This window comes from Rhinoderma darwinii, chromosome 9 (assembly GCF_050947455.1).
Source record: "Rhinoderma darwinii isolate aRhiDar2 chromosome 9, aRhiDar2.hap1, whole genome shotgun sequence".
Taxonomy (NCBI): domain Eukaryota; kingdom Metazoa; phylum Chordata; class Amphibia; order Anura; family Rhinodermatidae; genus Rhinoderma; species Rhinoderma darwinii.
In genome coordinates this window covers 103,333,136-103,348,636 of record NC_134695.1, presented here as the reverse complement: position 1 = coordinate 103,348,636, position 15,501 = coordinate 103,333,136, and the positions used below count along the sequence as shown (strand labels likewise).

The window sequence follows — 15,501 nt, the reverse complement described above, 5'->3', positions numbered from 1 at the left end:
TATCCCCATTGACTTGCATAGGTGAGTGTCCTGTCCGTTGTTAAAATGGACAGCACAGTGACGAGAAATAAGTTTGTGTGAATAAGGTCTTATTCTTTAGGTATAATACATGAGGGAACTAACATCTGTACCTGAATGAGCATCTGGACTCCACTGCGTAGATCATCAGCAATAAGTCCTGTATAAAACGCTCTAATTTTTCTCTTATTTAGCCACTTTACATGGCCATCTGAGTTCAACTCTTGCAGTTTTTGTTTCCGTGGGCCCTGTGTAAGAAAATAAGGGGATTTTAATCATAAAACGCACAAAGTTTAATATGTGGGATCGATCAGTACTTGATTTTAACATAAATTAGGGCATAATGGTCAAAAATAATACAATTCATGAAAAACAGGATATTTGTACTTACCAGTAAAATCCCTTTCTTGTCGAATTCACTGGCGGACACAGTACCATGGCTATATCCCTAGACACCGTTGGCCGTTAAAAAGGCCTCCTCTGCTAAGGGTAGGTAACCTTCCTTCCGGGTCCCCTCTTATTCTACTGTGGGGGCCTCCTGGCTGGTGCAGCCTCTGCCCTTCAGGTCTGTAAAGCCGCCACCTGGTCCTCGTTACATATTTTTTCAAGCTTCTACCAGATCCATTCTTTGGCCTCTGACTATGCCAGTTTGGGTCGGATGGTGTTGCCAGCAGCCGTGGTTTAGGCTGCTCGCATGGCTATATTTCTTTTTTCCCACCCTTTCTCGTGGAATTCACTGGACGGACACAGGTTTCACCCTATTTCTTTGTTATATTTTTGGGCTTCTTGAGGTTTCTTTTCTTATTGAAAACATATTGTGTTAAAGAGGCTAACTTCCCTATTTATGCAAATTTTTCCTAAATGCCCAACTGGGCATTTTTTTTTTCTATTCACCAAGTGGGCGTTGTATAGAAAAGTGTATGACGCTGACCAATCAGCGTCATACACTTTTCTTCATTCCAGCCCAGCTTGATTCACAGCACAGCGTGATCTTCACCGGAGCGATGGAAGACTGAACAGATATCGCCTCCAGCCGCCGCAGATTCGGATAAACGTCCTGGCACGGCTGGAGGTGATGTCTGTTCAGTCTTCCGCCGCTCTGGTGAAGGACGTGCGGGAGAAAGTGACGTCACAGCGTGACCTCGCGAGATCACGCTGTGCTTTGTATCAAGCTGGGCTGGAATGAAGAGAAGTGTAAGACGCTGATTGGTCAGCGTGATACGCTTTTCTATACAACGCCCACTTGATGAATAGAAAAAATAAAAACAACAACAAAAAACAGTAGTTATCTACATCAAAGCGCCTATAAGATTAGGTAGGAGATAGGGAAGTTATAAACGGGTGACAGAGCCTCTTTAAACCTTCTCTGCTCCTCCTACCGCTCTTGGTTACAAATGAGGAGCGGAGTGCTCAGTAGAGGGTATAGCTCACTGGGTGGAATCACACTTTTTCATATTTACCTAGTGACGGCAGCCTAACCCCATGGTACGGTGTCCCCCAGAGAATACTTTAATGAGAAAACACACACGTATATAGATCGTAAAAAAACACCCAGCAATCTGTAGCGTGTTTGATGACGTGCATTAGTAAGGTCGTCTTCACATATGTGCGCCAATCCATTAATAAGGCCCCTTCACATACAATATGTCCGGCAATTCAGATTTGTTTCCTTCCGTTGTGGTAACGCTGGGGGGAAACTGGTGCCATAACTTATCCCATGCCTTCTTATGGGAGCAGTTCTGACATCTGATGAATCTGTTTTGATGCTGGATGTCCCCTTGTGTGGGGCAGAAAATACGATACATGCAGCGCTTTTCTGTCCAGCTATATCAGGCTATGGACACCGGACAAGTGCACACAAAATGTCATCAGTTGTGTCCGGCCCAGGCATAAAACAACTGACCGGACACAACTGATATATGTGAACCCAACCTGAAAATGTTGTCATTCTCGTATAAACAGATATTATGCTTTTTTTTTTATATAGTTTTTTTGTAGTCCTCAGGCTCCCATATACCATTTTGTGTCTGCAGATCCTATGCAGACCTATGTGTTTCTATGGTTACAGGCTAATACAAACCCTGTGAGGGGGCAGATGAAAGGGAGGAACACACGACTAACCATGGAGACACATAGCTGTGCATAGGAGCTGTACAATAGCAAAAATGTCCTTGTTTGCCTTGTACTTACAATGATTACGTTCCCACAGATCATCAGGCTTTGCTTTTTTGTAAATGTACCTACAAAATCCACCAGAGCTGGTCGAAAATTTGGAGGTCCTGTTAGGACTAAACACTGTGGCCTATACAGAAAGGATATAAATGTGAATCAAAATTTCATACACGAGCCAGACTTTATCTGGAAAAAAATATAAGCATTTTAAAGTGCATTTCAATCCTGCAGGTTCTAAATTTAGAGAATTGCCTAAATAGCATTTCCTGATATCATACTATGGGCAATTCTCTCTTTAGCCACTCGGGCACGTTGCATTAAGGCTGCACACAACCTCTTCAGACCCATTACATATAGAACAGCTGACGGATCTAGTGGCAACCGCAATAAATCTGAATTAAAGAGGCTCTGTCACCAGATTTTGCAACCCCTATCTGCTATTGCAGCAGATAGGCGCTGCAATGTAGATTACAGTAACGTTTTTATTTTTAAAAAACGAGCATTTTTGGCCAAGTTATGACCATTTTTGTAGTTATGCAAATGAGGCTTGCAAAAGTCCAAGTGGGTGTGTTTAAAAGTAAAAGTCCAAGTGGGCGTGTATTATGTGCGTACATCGGGGCGTTTTTAATACTTTCACTAGCTGGGCATTCTGATGAGAAGTAACATCCTCTTCTCTTCAGAACGCCCAGCTTCTGACGGTGCAGATCTGTGACGTCACTCACAGGTCCTGCATCGTGACGGCCACATCGGCACCAGAGGCTACAGTTGATTCTGCAGCAGCATCAGCGTTTGCAGGTAAGATCGACTTACCTGCAAACGCTGATTCTGCTGCAGAATCAACTGTAGCCTCTGGTGCCGATGTGGCCATCACGATGCAGGACCTGTGAGTGACGTCACAGATCTGCACTGTCAGAAGCTGGGCGTTCTGAAGAGAAGAGGATGATACTTCTCATCAGAATGCCCAGCTAGTGAAAGTAGTAAACACGCCCAGATGTACGCACATAATACACACCCACTTGGACTTTTACTTTTAAACACACCCACTTGGACTTTTGCAAGCCTCATTTGCATAACTACAAAAATGGTCATAACTTGGCCAAAAATGCTCGTTTTTTAAAAATAAAAACGTTACTGTAATCTACATTGCAGCGCCGATCTGCTGCAATAGCAGATAGGGGTTGCAAAATCTGGTGACAGAGCCTCTTTAAACTAAGGATTATTAACAAAACGTGTGATGCTGATAACATTATATTTGAGAATTGCTATTTGTGCAATTCTTTAACGCTCTCAGATATAACAAAAATGAGGTCGGATTCGATTTAATCACATTACACATTCTTTAACATAATACTTTTAGTACTTTAAATATTAAAATAAATTGAGCAGTTTGGAGCCAATTTGTGGAAAGAACCATTGGAAAATTTGAAAAATATTATGCTCTGGCACACGCTGTGTAAATACAGTGGAATTTTAGTGTCAAAATTCTGCAGAGTATTACAGTAGCAGCAAAGTGGATGGGATTTAAACAAATCTGAACCACACATTGCAGAAAAAATCCGTAAAAAAACACGTGCAGAAATTGACCCGCGGTGAAGATTCTCAATCTGCAGAAAGTCAATTTATCTTGTGTAAATGCTGTAGACTTTCTGGACTTTGCAAAATTACGGATCATTTAGGCTCCATGTGCAGGGTTCCTTACACGGGACTTTGCTCATAGCCGAGTAGTATAAATCTTTCCTTAAAGGGAATGTGTTGCCAGCAAAACATGTTTTTTTTTTTTTAGTTAAACAATTAGTGTATAGGTGATTAAACATTGTTCTAATTTATTTTTTTTTTCACGAGTCAGGAAATATTATAAATTGGATTCAATTTATAATATTTCCCAGCACTGGTCACTAGATGGAGCTATTCCCAAAATTGCAGCATTGCATGTGGTAAAGCAACCACATTGCTTTATGCTGCAAAATTGGGTAAAAATCCCTCGCTCTAGTGAGCTCTCAGAATCCCCCCCTCCTTTATCCTGGCTAGTGCTGGGAGAAACGAGGGGTTTGAACGGTCTAACCTCCTACACTGTGTGTCGCCATTTTTTGAGCTAACACACAGTGTAGAAGGTTAACATACAGTAGTAAAACACACTGAAACACGAACATACATAGAAATCACTTACCTGCTCCAGTCGCCGCCGCTCCCTCCGGTCCATCCGCTCCGTTTGCTGCCGCTGCTCCATGTGCACAAGTCCGGAAGCCGCGACCGGAAGTAGTAATCTTACTGTCCGGCCGCGACTTCCGGTCCACAGTAAAATGGCGCCGGACGGCGCGCATTTCAAATTGGACTGTGTGGGAGCGGCGCATGCGCCGTTCCCACACACACGGCGTACACCATAGTGGATGGAACGGGCCCCGTTCGCAGTCCCTATGGGACTGGAGCTGCCGTATTCCATGTCTGTATGTGTCGTTAATCGACACATACAGAAATGGAAAAAAAAATGGCAGCCCCCATAGGGAAGAAAAAGTGTAAAAATAAAAAAAAGTAACACACAAACACACAAATTAATCCAAACGTTTTTAATAAAGCACTAACATCTTTAACATATTAAAAAAAAAATTGTGGTGACACTGTTCCTTTAACATGGGGCAAAGATTTAGTTTACTGCCCTAGCCATGTGTCTAAATACCCCGGCCATGTGAGTCTGGCTTGTAGACGCCCTCTCTTGACAACTAGCACCTGGGGCACGTGCCCCGCCAGCCCTCCCCACTTAGTTACTATGGCTACCTCATGTGATACGAATAAAAAAAAAAAAAGGATATTCACCTGAAATTTTTGATGTGATCCTCAACTTGGTTAAGCCCCACACAGTAAGACAGAGCCATGTTATAGGAACCTGCCTGCACAGAGGAGCCCCAGTTTGCCTCTAAAAGGTAAAGAAAATAATGTTAACAAATGTCAAATGTTATATTACATACATACATACATACATACATACATACATACATACAGTGTCTCACAAGATTGTACACGGACAAAAATTAACATACAAAAAAACAACCACTTTTTGGAGCCACTGTATTCATGTATTAATTTTACACGTAAAGATATTTGGAGATAGAAGAGAGACAGGGAATTTCTGTTTAAAAGAGGCATTTGTGAGGTACGAGTCACACATACATATAAAGAATACAACAGACATATCAATACAGAGATCATCACATATACATAGTATACTAGTACATGTTATCTGTATGTGATATTACATATATGTAATATCACATACAGATAACATCACATACTAGTACATATCACATATGTAATATCACATACAGATAACATCACATATGCAAAGTATACTAGTACAGAACACACATATCACATACAGATATCACATATACATAGTATACTAGTACATAACATCACATATATGTAATATCACAAATACATAGTATACTAGTACATAATGCATATATATTATCACATACAAATAACATCACACATACATAGTATACTAGTACATAACACATATAATATTACATACAGATAACATCACACATACTAGTACATATCACATATACATGGGTCTCTAATGGCACAGTTCTGCACTTACAGTAGCCATATGGAACATTTTATATTCATGGGGTTTTAAGGCGCCAGGAAATGCTATATAGGGATAGATCAAAATAACGTCTAGTCCAGAGAGGAATATCTAATTAAGAAACCAACCCTACCAATATGAATAAAACAATATTTAGGGTGGACACAAGGTGTAATTTTACACCATGGATTTGCGTTCAGCAAATCCCCCGCAAAATCGGCAAATTTTTATGCAGATTTTCCCTGTACTGCTGCGGAATTTACCCTGAAATCCACAGGAAATCCGCATCTATAACGTGCCGATTCTGTTGCGATTCGCTGGAGACAAATCCATACAATTATACTACTACTTACTAGGATGGAGTCACACGTACTATAAGTTTACGGATTTGTCATTCCCTATAACGTGGACATTAATTCTGGTCAGTGCCACTTCTGTCGAATGAGAAACAACAGGTTTAGACAGACAATCAAGCAGACAAATCTGTCTCCTCCCACAGTCTGCCAAATCCGTTAGAAATTAGATTGTGGTGGAATTTGTTGAAACAATTCTGATGTCTATGAGAAGCGTTTGCGAACAATGTTAACGGACCCCAGCCTATAGGAAAAAAACTTCCCTAAACCTTTCCTTTGGGAATTTTTGTCTTCTCATCCATTCCAACGTCACATCACTTGTATGTCGTATTCACATTCTGGAGACTAGATATTTAACATTGAAACCAACAGATTATATACTACCAATTTGAGAAGTAAGGTAATTATTGTGTATCATTACAGAGCACAGTTCACACACAGTTCACTATTTACTCATGGAGATATGTGAAGGTCGCTCACCAGGCTTCTTATACAGGACGTAAGCCAATAGAAAGATGACAATGCCGATAGCGATGAGAGCGGACTCCCAGGCCAAGAGGAACATGATGACGACAGATATTATTGCTCCAAACAATGATGCCCATTTACTGTAATACTTAAATGAAGGTCTCCAGCCTGGTGGGGAAATTATTCATAGGATTACTGAAGTTAGTTATTAGAGTGTAGGTCAGCCATTATTTTAAATCCTATCATACAAACTCTATCAGGGCCCCCTCCCATTAAAAAAAAATCCCAAATTATTTTAAGGACTAAGCAGAACCTGTCACTAGATTGTACGGCACTAAACCACCAGCATGTCGTAATTCCGCTGCGTTTTAGCGTCCTAAACATGCCTCTCAAATTGTCAGTTTTATAATTTTGTCTAAATGAGAAGAGTCCTGGGATGAGTTCAGGTGTACTGGCCTTGGCTTCATCTGAGTACTGAGCATGTGCAGGATGCTGTTGGACTCATCTCAAGAGTCTTCTCTGGTCGTTTACATTGGTTTGCACACACTATTATATTTTATTTTTAGACGGTTTTGAGAGGGGCATGTTTAGGGTACTAAACCCAGAGGCGGATTAAGTAGACCATAGGCCCTGGGCTGTTCCACAAAGTTGGGCCCCCCCCCCCTCTACACGGCTGCCCTGCCACGCTGTGCCTGTAGTCAACATCACCTTTCTGTGCGAGAATTGACAAATGGGTGTTACGGTTCCCCCTGTCACATCCTCCTGACAATGGGAATGGTTACATCCATTAGTCTATTAGTCCTAGATTACTCAAAGACTTTTTGTGGAATACAACAATTTCCTATAACCGACATGTCAGGAGAGGCGACAGCTTCTATAGAAATACAGTGACTCACAGGTGAAGTCTTCTCTGATGACAATTGTTCTCTTTTCTTTTCCATCTGACACAGACCGTTATGACGACTTCTCCTAAATACAGACCCCTTAAGTTAATACAGACCCCATATACTTACATAGCAGCTCACACTCTTTTCTATGCAGTCTTGCTGCTGTACTCTCTTGTTTCAGGACCTGCCCTCATGATCATGTGACCTTATGTCTGCAGGTCCTTTTGCAGGTCATACACAAAGCAGTTTAGTCGCGGTTTTGCGGCGATTCATGGCAAAAAAATGGACAAAACTGCAAGGTGCTTTTACTCGTTGGCAGCCATGGGCCCCCCAGGAGCACCGGCCCCCGGCGGCCGCCCCAAACGCCCGTATAGTGATTTGCGACTAACTAAACCCCAGCATTATAACAACATGTTGATGGTTTAGTGTCCTAAAATGTAGTGACAAGTTCCCTTTAAAAAAGGAGTTGAGGGGAAATTTGGCTATGTCCTTGCTCTTGGTCAATCAAAAAGACTGCTTTGATTGGCTGAGAGTAGAGAAATAGCCAGGGACCCCTCTCACACTACACTACCTAAGGGTAAATTGACATGTGGCAGATATACTGCAGAAACTTCTGCAAATGTCCTATTCATCTGAAATGGATGCCCAAAGCACCCCATTCAGATGTGTGGAATAGATTTTTCAGTCACAGAAATTTCTGCAACAAATCTGCCCCATGTGAACATCAACCCTTTATGGATATCCTTCAGATGCATGTGTCTAATTAAATAAGAACAGATCTCAAACAGTTTTAACACATTTTGTATCCGACTAGGGTTTATCAGGAATATTGTACTCACCTGGTGAATTAGTTATAGATGCGTGGAAACAACTAAAATTAATCAAAGCATATGAGCACAGGAAAAAATTAGAGATGATGGGAGCAATAGTGTTCAGTTCACCTGCAGGAAAAAGAAGCACCGCATTAGGGTGGATTCACACACTATTGTTTTTATATGGTGTTTTTCTGCCACGTTTGTAAGGGTATGTTCACACGAGGTCATTACGTCCGTAATTGACGGACGTATTTCGGCCGCAAGTCCCGGACCGAACGCAGTGCAGGGAGCCGGGCTCCTAGCATCATAGTTATGTATGACACTAGGAGTCCCTGCCTCTCTGCCGGACAACTGTCCCGTACTGTAATCATGTTTTCAGTACGAGACAGTAGTCCGGCAGCGAGGCAGGGACTCCTAGCATCGTACATAAGTAAGATGATAGGAGCCCAGCTCCCTGCACTGCGTTCAGTCCAGGACTTGCGGCCGAAATACGTCCGTCAATTACGGACGTAATGACCTCGTGTGAATATACCCTAAGCTTGAAGTCAATGAGGAAATATAAAACGCCCTACAAAAATGGCATTTTTTTATTTATAACTTGCGTTTCTTTTTTTTGAATCAGTGGCGTTTTACCAAAATCGCAGCAAGCCTGGCTTTGGAGGGTTTTGCATAATTTTGAGGCATTTTTGTCCCATAGACCTCCATAGGTTTATTCCCTCTTTAATAAAACGCAAGTGTCAATGTGTGTTGCGTTTTTTTTTTTAGAAAAAAGTAATGTATTGCAAAGAGGAATCTTTGCATCACATGATCTTTAACCCCTTCAGGACACAGAATGTTTTGGTCTTGTGGACGCAGGTGATTTTTTAAAATCTGACATGTGTCACTTTATGTGGTAATAGCCTGGGAATGCTTTTACCTATCCAAGCGATTCTGAGATTGTTTTCTCGTGACATATTGTACTTTACGTCTGTGAAAAAATTTGGTCGATAAATTCAGTATTTATTTGTGAAAAACACCAATATTTAGAGAAAATTTGCAAAAAATTGCATTTTTCTAAATTTGATAGTATCTGCTTGCAAAACCGACAGTAATACCACACACAATAGTTACTAGTTAACATTCCCCATATGTCTACTTTATGTTGGCATAGTTTTTTGAACATCCTTTTATTTTTCTAGGACGTTACAAGGCTTAGATCTTTAGCAGCAATTTCTCATATTTTCAAGAAATTTCCAAAACCTACTTTTTCATGGACCAGTTCAGTTCTGAAGTGGCTTTGAGGGCCTTATATATTAGAAACTCCCCATAATTCACCCCATTTTAAAAACTTCACCCCTCAAAGTATTCAAAACAGCATTCAGGAAGTTTCTTAACCCTTTAGGCATTTCACAGGAATTAAAGCAAAGTAGAGGTGTAATTTACAATTCATTTGTAATAGAAAAATTTCTGTAACACAGAAGGTTTTACCAGAGAAACACAACTCAATACTTATTGCCCAGATTCTGCAGTTTTTAGAAATATCCCACATGTGGCCCTAGTGTGCTCGTGGACTGAAACACCGGCCTCAGAAGCAAAGGAGCAACTAGAGGATTTTGAAGCCTCCTTTTTATTACAATATAAAACGCATTGCGGTAAAAAGAAGCGACATGACCTATCTTGAGGCGGTTTCCGCCTCCAAAACCCCATTTCAATCAGTCAGAAGGGTAAAAAATACACCTCGACGAGTGTTTTGGCGAGTTTTTGTCAAACCACTATGCAAAAACCGTCTGGAGCAGTTTTTGCAGGAGGAATTTTCCTCCTGCAAAAAACTCCGTGTGAACACAGCCTAACAATGAATCAATGTATTTAGAATTTACAGACGTGTAAAATATATGAAGAGATTTATATATGTATATGTGTGTATACGTATATATTACATGTATGTATATATCTATATGATGTTATAGATATATAACATCCCTAATTATTAATTTTTAGTATTAACAAATTTCAAATATGTCTATATATAATATATATTACGTGTGTGTGTATATATATATATATATATATATATATATATATACACACACAAACACATTATAAGCCCTAATTGATTATTAACTAATTAATAGTACTCAGACTAGGACAATCTACCTAAACTATAACTAGCTGCCTGCACTAAACTATCTATGTGGAGGTGTTATTTGTGTGTTTCACAGTCATTGTGTCTTTATACGAGACACACAGCAGCTGCTCGGCACAGCTTCTTCTCCCCCACTGTCTCAGAAGGGAGGAGAAACATTGTAACAAACAGCACAGAAAGTTTGTTGCTGCAACAAACTTTGCTGTGAACACCATGATAGCTTTATCATGGTGATCACGTCATCAGGACCGACACCAATCCGGTCCTGATGTCTTCTCTCAGCACTTAGGCTGCTAGTAGCAGCGTGTGCTGAGAGATTCAGAGCACAGGGAGAGCGCTGTGCACTCTGTTCTGACAGCCCGTGAATGAACGGGCTGCAGGGGAAAAGCCCGGCACGGCAGCCCGTTAATCTACGTGGGCTGGTCGTGAAGGGGTTAAAGAGGCTCTGTCACCAGATTATAAGTGCCCAGTCTCCTACATAGTCTGATCGGCGCTGTAATGTAGATAACAGCAGTGGTTTTTATTTTGAAAAACGATCATTTTTGAGCAAGTTATGAGCTAGTTTAGATTTATGCTAATGAGTTTCTCAATGGACAACTGGGCGCGTTTTTACTTTTTACCAACTGGGCGTTGTACAGGAGTGTATGACGCTGACCAATCAGTGACCAATCAGTGTCCTGCACTTCTCATTGTTCCAGCCCAGCATGATCCACAGCACAGTGTGATTTGTGCAGTGAAAGAAGTAAACACGCCCAGTTGCTACAAACACAATACACGCCCAGTTGGAAATAAGAGAAAACACGCCCAGTTGTTCATTAGAAAAGCTCATTTACATAAATATAAAATAGCTCATAACCTAGCCAAAAATTATCGTTTAAAAAAAAAACAAAACACGTTACTGTTCCCTACATTGCAGCGCCGATCACATGCAATAGGAGATAGGGATTTGAGAATCTGGTGACAGAGCCTCTTTACATCACTTGAGTTGCAATGTGAAAAACGCCACCTAAAATAAGCACACTGTATTATTTTCAAAAAAACGTTAGTTTTTCTGTGTGGCCTTTTTTTGGCTAAAAAACAGCACACAATTTCTTACCAATATAATTCTAAATCTTGCCTACTGGTGCAGACAGATATGCTGAAAATATTAGAGAGGAGCAGATTCAGCATCTGTTCTATCAATTTACCAGTAAGATGTCCTGTATGCTGTGATTCTATGGGAGGAATATTCAGTGAGAGTTTGACTTCTTTTTAACCTTTATAAGGGCCCCTATGTGTCATGGCCTGTATTCTATGGTGTCGGAAATGTGCTGTACCCTGGTGACATGATTCCAGCCATATTGTATACCCACAGTTTGCCCTATATTAGGTTAGGAACCTTAAAGAGGCTCTGTCACCAGATTTTGCAGCCCCTTTCTGCTATTGCAGCAGATCGGCGCTGCAATGTAGATAACAGTAACGTTTTTATTTTTAAAAAACGAGCATTTTTGGCCACGTTATGACCATTTTCGTATTTATGCAAATGAGGCTTGCAAAAGTACAACTGGGCGTGTATTATGTGCGTACATCGGGGCGTGTTTACTACTTTTACTAGCTGGGCGTTGTGTATAGAAGTATCATCCACTTCTCTTCAGAACGCCCAGCTTCTGGCAGTGCAGACACAGCGTGTTCTCGAGAGATCACGCTGTGACGTCACTCCACAGGTCCTGCATCGTGTCAGACGAGCGAGGACACATCGGCACCAGAGGCTACAGATGATTCTGCAGCAGCATCGGCGTTTGCAGGTAAGTCGATGTAGCTACTTACCTACAAATGCTGATGCTGCTGCAGAATCAACTGTAGCCTCTGGTGCCGACACGATGCAGGACCTGTGAGTGACGTCACAGCGTGATCTGCCAGAAGCTGGGCGTTCTGAAGAGAAGTGGATGATACTTCTCGTCAGAACGCCCAGCTATTAAAAGAAGTAAAAACGCCCCGATGTACGCACATAATACACGCCCACTTGTACTTTTACTGTAAACACGCCCAGTTGTACTTTAGCAAGCCTCATTTGCATAAATACAAAAATGGTCATAACTTGGCCAAAAATGCTAGTTTTTTAAAAATAAAAACGTTACTGTAATCTACATTGCAGCGCCGATCTGCTGCAATAGCAGATAGGGGTTGCAAAATCTGGTGACAGAGCCTCTTTAAGGTTGTGCAGGCCACTAAAATAAAGTAAACTAAATGTCAGTTTTCTGGAACATTTCCATAATAACTGGATCTTTGTGACATGGAGCATCGAAGCATTTACAGCAACCCTAGGTAAGAACCTGATTAATAACATTTAAAGCGGGGGCGTGGCCTAGCAGCGTATGTGAGCAGCAGCAGGATCCGGAGATCCCGCTGCCGATATCCTAAATCTTTATCCTGTGGGTGAAATTTGCTGGGGGTACTGTACCTGTCACAGGAGGAGAGACGGAGGAGACCCTGGGGACGACATTCCGGACCATTTGCGGCTGCTATGACCCGATCCAGGAAATCTAAAGTGGCGGACGACGGTGAGCTGAAAGCACAAGATGGCGCCGACACGTGCTCTTTTGCAGAGAGCAGAGATGTGAGAGTAGATGCGGCATCCAGACTGGAGCGCTTTGCACGGCAGACACCCACGAAGTCTGGTACCCCTAGAGGGACGTCGGGTGGTAGAGAGGTGATGGCTGGAGGCTCAGGGTCCCGGTTTGAGCCACTGCGGACACAGATGGAGTCGGATGGAGGATGAGACCGGAGAGGATACACCAGGAAACTCGGGAGGCGGTTCGGAGGATGGCCCACAAGGCCTGGAAAAGCCTGGACCCACATTGGCAGATGTTTTTTCAGCGGTAAGCCAATGCAATACTACGCTTGCCAAACTTACATGCCAGGTGGGGGGGATAAAGGAAGATATCTCCATCATCTGCCATGATCTACAAAAAGTGTCTGAGCGCACGACGGCGGTGGAAGGCCGTGTTAGCGAGCTGCAGGATAGAATGCTGTCCATGAGGAGGGATGTTAATGCAACGGCCGTGGATGTTAATTACCTTTTGTCTAAAACGGATGAAAGAGAACCGTAACCGTTTACGTCGCAACAATGTGAGGATGGTGGGGATACCTGAGAAGGTGGAAGGGTTTAATCCGGACTCTTATTTTGAAAAATGGTTGTTGGAGGTGTTTGGTAAGGAGTCGTTGACCCAGTTGTTCGCGGTGGAAAGAGCCCATAGAGTGCCTACTCGACCTGGCCCACCTGGTCGGCCGCCAAGACCCGTTCTGGTGAAGCTACTTCATTACAAAGATAGAGATTTGATTCTACGACAAGCCCGGGAACGACAGGACCTAAGTGTGAACGGAGTGAAAGTTTCCTTCTATCCAGATTTCTCTGCTGAGATTCAAAAAAGGAGAATACAATTTTTGGACATTAAAAAACAACTGAGGACTCTTCGTGTTCAGTATTCTATGCTATACCCCGCGAAGCTTCGGGTGGCGGCGCTGGGGTCAGTGCAATTTTTTGAGAACTCAAAGGATGCGCTCAGGTGGCTGGACAGTCATGAGGATCGCCTTCGTCAGGATCGGGAGGAAGCTGCTGCGTGATCCTGGGATGGATGGTTCCTGAAGGGACTCCGCTACTAAAGGAAGGGGGTACACTGCAAGGGGGGGAATAAGGCACTGTTCTGTGCAATTGTATGTTTTTCAGATTTTATACCAGTATATTGTGTTACGGTGGCGGGAGGATCGGAGCTCCTCGGGATACACTGTGTGCAATGAAGGGGTGGATATTGCTAATGTTTTTTTGCAATGTGATTGGAAGCTGAAATGTCATACTGGTGGAGGTTTCTTCGCCAGCCCTGGCCCTCTTAGGAGGGTAAGTTTCTGGAGTGTTGGGTGGGTGAGGGAGGTGAATGAGGGGAGGGAAATGTTTTTTTTGTGGGGGGGGGGGGGGGGTTTGAATCTCAGTACGCAACGAGTTTCATTGAGTTGTGTGGCCAATACCAATGTCAAATAAAAGCAATGACCGAATGGGAGGTAGGGTAAATTTCTAGTCCTGGAATGTGCGAGGTATGGGGGAGGCAACAAAGCGTTGGGCTATATTTGATTTCCTGAAGGGACAGTCCGCTGGTGTGATGGGATTGCAGGAGACGCATCTTACCAATGATACGGCGCAACAGGCGCATTGGGTTTGGATTAGGCACAGTTTTCATTCCTTTCATTCCACATACTCAAGGGGGGTTAGTCTCCTGGTCCATAGAAATGTACCTTTTAGTTGTTTGGCTTCATTCAGTGATGGGAAGGGCAGGTATGTTGGGGTACATTGTAAATTATTTAACTGGGAATGTATTATTGTGGTAATCTATGTGCCTCCCCCGTACTCCGTAGTTCCTATACGAGCGATGTTGGAGCGACTGGCTGGTTGGCCTGTGGTTCCGACTATACTAATGGGGGACTTCAACAACATTATGGACAAGGGGCGTGATAAATTTCCGAAAGCAGTGGGGGTGGGAAACACTGGTCTGACACAATTTGGGAAATATGACAGAGGTTGGTCTCACGGATGTGTAGCGCGCGAAGTGGCCCTCCACTACACAATATTCTTGTGTGTCCTCTACATATGGCTCGTTGTCCAGAATAGATCTGAGGTTTAGCAATGGTTTGGGAGTTATGTACGTGGAGGGGGTGGAGTATTTACCGCGCTCGCTGTTTGACCACTCCCCGGTATTGCTGAAGGTCAGAACTAGTCCGCAGGTGGGAGGGTTGAGACTGCACTGGAGGCTGAATCCGTTCTGGATACAATTGGTGGGGGTGGATAAAATAGTTGCGAGTCTGCGAGAGTATTTTGATTTTAATACAGGTACGGTTCCTCCTGATTTCCTATGGGATGCTATGAAGGCATATATAAGAGGGGTGTATATACGGGAGATCACGGCCATAAAGGACAAATCAAGGCAAGTGGGCATAACCCTGACGCGTAGGGTGACATTGACGGAGGAAAGGCATGTTGCAAATAGCACGGCAGATACGTTAGCTCAGTGGAAGGTCGCCCAAAAGTTACTAAGGGAACATCTGATGGTAC

General features: G+C 42.7%; 1 protein-coding gene across 1 annotated transcript in view; it reads right to left on the bottom strand.

The window, feature by feature from the left end:
• SLC12A3 (solute carrier family 12 member 3) overlaps positions 1–15,501 on the bottom strand; it is a 49,789-nt gene that overhangs the window by 13,782 nt on the left and 20,506 nt on the right. Inside the window, exons 13-17 of the mRNA XM_075838684.1 lie at positions 8,324–8,425; positions 6,610–6,765; positions 5,002–5,101; positions 2,209–2,320; positions 132–266 (exon numbers count right to left, since the gene is read on the bottom strand). Of these exons, the coding sequence (XP_075694799.1) occupies positions 132–266; positions 2,209–2,320; positions 5,002–5,101; positions 6,610–6,765; positions 8,324–8,425 (605 nt within the window). The remainder of the gene's footprint in view (positions 1–131; positions 267–2,208; positions 2,321–5,001; positions 5,102–6,609; positions 6,766–8,323; positions 8,426–15,501) is intronic.